Consider the following 5,372-nt stretch of genomic DNA (forward strand, 5'->3'; position numbering starts at 1 on the left):
ATCATTTGATAGGTAAATAAAGCCTGATTTTTTAAAAACGCACTCGGCTTTTAAAATAAAGTTTTGAAATAATTTCTGTTCAGCCACGTCAGTACAGCTTTGCTTTGCTGTCAGGACTCCATTGAATCTTATGGAAAGAGTTATCATGTTGGAAAACCAACAGTGGCAACGATGATGTTGATGATGAATAACTGGTATTTATTCATTACTTGCAGAGTGCCAGGTATCATTCCACGGGCCTCGTATGTGTCCACAGATTCATTCCCTCAGTAACTCTAAGAGGCAGGGACAACGATCCCCATTGTACAGACGAGGAAGCTGGGGCGGTGAGCCTGAATCTTGCTCACAGCGGCAGAGTCCGAACGCGGGGGAACCAGGCACTGAGCCTTCAGTGCTGCCCTCCCGGTTCCTTCACTAAAGATGAGAATTGCAGCTCAAGTCTCACCCTGAGGTCTGGGACTGAGTTGTCTTCTCCACATGGTGTTTCTAGGTCTAGCCCAGGCCCTGGCACATAGAAGCTACACAAAAGTATTAGCTGAACGAACATCAGTTTACCTGAGGGAGGGTAGGTCCACATGGTGCCTGTCATAGAGGATTTCTGGAGGTTGAAATGACATGTATGACAATACAGCTCAGAAAACTAAGAGCAGAGCATGTTTTGATAGTGGAGGCAGCGATTAAGCCCCTTTGTTTTTTCAATACTAAATAAGACTCGGTGTTTTGTGGATTCGGTCTTATTTTTCAGACTCCAGGGAAGAGAAAAGATGCAGTGAGCCTCTTCTTGTGGTCAGGCCGATCTTCCCCATCTTCTGTTTGCTGAAAGCGTCTCTGCCAAACATAAGCTCTTATTTGGGTTAATGTGAAAGCACTGATTCTCTAATAATTATTTTCCCTCTTTTAACCTGCTGTCATGTTTGCTAACAAGACCATCAGCAGAGCAGAGTTAATTAAAGGCTGGATTGCGAGAGAGGATGGGCCATGACTAATGGCTCCCGAGAGCACGGAGGAGTGTTTGGAAAGAGAGGAACTCTCTTCAGCCACCAGGACCACATCGTTCCATTACTTCATTTTCACTTTATGAGGGATGTTTTCTCGCTAGCATCATATGATGAAACTCCTCCTGCCACTCCTGTGAACGGCTGGGCCTTATCGTCAGTGACACTCTGTCAAAAAAAAAGCTACTCTTAAACTAGTAATAAAAACAAAATATGCACAAAACATCAACATAGAAAATTACAAAGTGTTTGTGAAGGACACAAAAGATAATCTTAAAGAAGGAAAATGTTATCTTCATGATGCAAAAAGGAAATTTGTCCCAAATCACCTGTAAATATAACGCAATTCAAAATACCAAAATGTCTCAGTGTGGTGGCACACACCTGCAGTCCTAGCTACTTGGAAGGCTGAGGTGGGAGGAGCTCTTGAGTCCAGGGTTTTGAGGTTGTAGTGAGCTATGCACCACTGCACTCTAGCCTGGGTGACAGAGTGAGACCCTGTTTCTAAAAACAAACAAAAATAGCCAAAATGACTTTTTAAATGAAACTTCACATGTTGATAGTAGAATTCACATAGAAGAGCAAAATGTCAATCATGGCCGAGGCAGTTTTGAATAATCATAAATGTGCAGTCTCTCCTTGACAAATCTTTTTATTATTAAAAAGCTAATTAACACAATATGATATTACCAATAAAAAAAAAACAGTTAAATGGGGGTCAGGCCCAGACCTGCGCCACCTCAAGACGTAAAGTGTAACATGGGGGTCGGGGTGGGCAGCGTGGGCCTGTGAGGCCTGTGGGTGTCCTCATCCCCCCCACCCTCCTCCCCGCAGTTGGTTCCACAGTGGTCTGCTCCGGTTGCCGCGTGTGGATTCGGGTGCCAGACTGAAGGCTACCTGTTCCCCAGTGCCCTCCGCCGCCCCCGCCCCTGTCCACAGCTCCCCCCGCAGGCAGTTCCGCAGTGGTCTGCTCCAGTTCCATATTCCAAGTGCTGGGGTTACTGCGGCGACCAGCAGAACAGCCTTGGCGCTGTGTAGGAGCCCGGAGCTACTCCTGAGCCCTACCTGAGGCTGGTCATGGAGAAGCTACACAGGATTGTGGCAGCACAGCTGGAAAGTATGGTATCAAATTCTAATGGTTTTCCATGGGAATTAGTGATATGGGCAGGTGTTATTGGATTTTTTGCTATTCCCCTTTTCTTGTGGAGAAGTTTTAGATCAGTCAGGAGTCGGCTATATGAGGGAAGAGAGAAAAAGCTTGCTGTAGAGCTTTGTGAGCAAATGAAAGAAAAATGTAAACTACTTGAAAAATTTAGTTTTCTACAAAAAAGCTGTGAAGGCTATGAAAGAGAGTCATCTTTACAGGACGTCAGCTTTGAGAAGCAGGCAGCAGAAGCACACAGTTTGGAGGCAGCCTGTGAAAACCTGAACAGGTGCATTTCTGAAATGGAGGACGAAATACCGTATCTAAAAAAAGAGTTAAAAGAAGAGAAATACAAACATTCTAGACAACATCAGTTGGTGGCAGATATTTCAGAAATAAGACAGTCTCTAGAAGATCTGTCAAAATCCCTTAAATTTCAACTAGCTGAAGCCAAAATGCCCTTGAACATATTTCAAATGAATGGGGAACAACTGAAGATAGTGATAAAAGATGCTTTGAATGAAAATTCTCGACTTCAGGAAAGCCAGGAACATCTTTTGCAAGAAGCTGAAGTGTGGAAAGAACAAGTGAGTGAACTTAATAAACAGAAAATAATATCTGAAGACTCCGAAGTACACACAGAACAAGTTCTAAATGACAAAGACCATCACATCAAGACGCTGACTAAACACTTGCTGAATATGAAAGATTGGGCTGCTGTGCTTGGAGATGACATGATGGATGATCATAACTCGAAAGTAGAGATGAAGAGTGAATCAGAAAGTGGCGCTTCCTTAGCTGATCCTCCAAAAGGAGCTTTGAAGAAACTGATGCATGCTGCTAAGTTAAATGCTTCTTTAAAAAGTGTAGAAGGTGAAAGAAACCAAATTTATATTCAGTTGCCTGAAACTGATAAAACAGAGAAGCAGCTTATGGGGCATATTAAACATCTTCAGCCTGAACAAGCGTCTTTGCAGTCTGGAAACACAGATTTTGAAAGTGAGAATCAGAAACTTCAACAGAAACTTGAAGTAATGACTGAATTACATGAAGAAATGACAATAAGACTTTACAAAACATTCACTGTAGAGGAAAATGACCAGTTAGAGAGACAAGGAAAACTTTCTAAACAAGATGAATATATCAGCTATACCACTGACCAGCTGGACAAGTATAGAAAGCAAGCCCAACATCTTGAAGAAGAGTTGGAAAGAATGATTCTTTCTTATCAAGAGCAGGTTTTACTCCTTAAGAAAAAAGCACATGACAACTGGTTGGCAGCTCAGACTGCTGAAATAAACCTCAATGGATTAAGGAAAGAAAATGCTAAGTACAGACAAAAATTAGCTGACACAGAGATGAAATTCAATTTTTTACAGAAATATCCTTCCGCAGTTGATGTTCCAAACACAGGATTTGGCAGAGAGCATTACACATATGTTCCTGATACGAGAAGAGGAACGCCTTTCCCCCCACCTCCTCCAGGAGCCCTGTTTGGAGTTTCTCCACGTGATTTTCTACCAAGCGATTTCCCAGGTCCACCATATGCTCCATTTGCAGTGAGGAATGCCTATCCATCCAGGGGTTTTCCTCCAAATCTTCCACCAAGACCTGGCTTTTTCCCCCCAACTCCCAAATATTGAAGGTAAAAGTGAGTTCCTTGCAGGGTTGATTCCATCTTCTAATGACCCTGCTACTGAACAAAAATAATTCTGACTGAGCTCGAGTTCCCTTCAAGATACTTCTGCCTTCCGATAAGCCTGCTATTGAACATCCAAAACAACAGTAAGACAGCTGGCAGTCCTTGTGTTCTCCAAAGTAGTTGTTACTCACCTTGAGTCTCCATCAAGATTGATTCCAACTTAGAGTGAGCCTGCCACTGAACATCTGACATCACAACAACAAAGCTGGCGGTCTTTGTGTTCTCCTCCCAAGTAGATGTGACTGATCTCCAGTCCCCGTCAGGGTTGACTCTGCCTTCTAGTGAGCCTGCCATTGATCATCCCTCAACACAGCAAGAAAGCTGTTGGTTGTGTTCTCCACCCAAATAGTTCTAACTAATCTTGAGTCCCTGACAGGTTGACTCTGCCTTCAAGTGAGCCTGCCACTGAACATCAGGCCCCACAGCAAGAAAGCTTGTGATCTTTGTGTTCTCCTCCCAAGTAGTTATGACTGATCATGAGTCCCCGTCAGGGTCAATATCACCTTCAAGTGAGCCTGCCAGTGAACACCTGGCATCACAGCAGGAAAGTTGGCGATCCTTGTGTTCTCCTCCCAAGTACTTTGGAAGGATATCGAGTCCCTGTCATGAGGAACCTTTGCCTTCAAGTGAGTCTGCACCTTAACAAACATCCAACAGCACAACAAGAAAGCTGGCAGTCTTGTTATTTTCCTCCCAACTATTTGTGACTGATCTCAAGTCCCCGTCAGGGTTGACTCTGCCTGCAAGTGAATCTGCCACTGAACATCCAGCACCACAGCAATAAAGCTGGTGTTCTTTGTGTTCTCCACCCAAGTAGTGTGACTGATCAGGAGTCCCTGTCAGGGTTGATACCACCTTGAAGTGAGCCTGCCAGTGAACATCTGGCACCACAGCAGGTCAGCTGGTGATCTTTGTGTTCTCCCAAGTACATTGACAGATCTCGAGTAATCATCAGGGTTTACTTTGCCTTCAAGTCAGTCTGCCATGGAATCAACGTCCGACACCACAGCAAAAAGGCTGGCAGTATTTATATTCTCCTCCCAAGTATTTGCTATCCATCTCAACTCCCAGTCAGAGTTGACTCCGCCTTCAAGTAAGCCTGCCACTGAACATCAGGCACCACCGCAAGAAAGCTGGTGGTCTTTGTGTTCTCCTCTTAAGTAGTGTGACTGATGTCATGTTCCCATCAGGAAAGACTTTGCCTCCAAGTGAGCCTACCACTGAATATCCAGCACCACAGCAAGAAAGCTGGTTGGCTTTGTGTTCTTCCCTTAAGTAGTGTAACTGACGTCCAGTTTCATTAAGGGTTGACTTTGCCATCAAGTGAGCCTGCCACTGAACATCTGGCACCACAACAAAAAAGCTGGTGGTCTTTGTGTTCTCCTCCCACATAGTTGTCACTGATCTGGAGTCCCCATTAGGGTTGGCTCTGCCTTAAGTGAGCCTGCTGCTGAACATCTGGTACCACAGCACAAAAGCTGGTGGACTTTGTGTTCTCCTCCCAAGTAGTTGTGACTGATCTTGAGTCCCC

General features: G+C 44.4%; 1 protein-coding gene across 1 annotated transcript; it reads left to right on the forward strand.

Annotated features, from left to right (window-relative positions):
- Nucleotides 1–2,033: 2,033 nt before the first annotated feature.
- Nucleotides 2,034–3,652, forward strand: LOC116542267 (melanoma inhibitory activity protein 2-like). Its single transcript, XM_032267104.1, has 2 exons — nt 2,034–3,565; nt 3,625–3,652. The coding sequence occupies exons 1-2, from the start codon at nt 2,073–2,075 to the stop codon at nt 3,650–3,652; spliced, it is 1,521 nt and encodes a 506-aa protein (XP_032122995.1). The 5' UTR covers nt 2,034–2,072.
- The last annotated feature ends 1,720 nt before the right edge of the window (nt 3,653–5,372 follow it).

The sequence above is a fragment of the Sapajus apella genome, unplaced genomic scaffold, assembly GCF_009761245.1.
Source record: "Sapajus apella isolate SASKATOON/1434 unplaced genomic scaffold, GSC_monkey_1.0 scaffold165, whole genome shotgun sequence".
NCBI lineage: Eukaryota > Metazoa > Chordata > Mammalia > Primates > Cebidae > Sapajus > Sapajus apella.

Bases quoted from the DNA above. Each gene is read 5' to 3' on its own strand.
- LOC116542267 (XM_032267104.1), top strand. From the start codon at position 2,073: ATGGAGAAGCTACACAGGATTGTGGCAGCACAGCTGGAAAGTATGGTA. The intron at 3,566-3,624 runs GCATTACACATA...CACCTCCTCCAG, and splicing joins AACACAGGATTTGGCAGAGA to GAGCCCTGTTTGGAGTTTCT.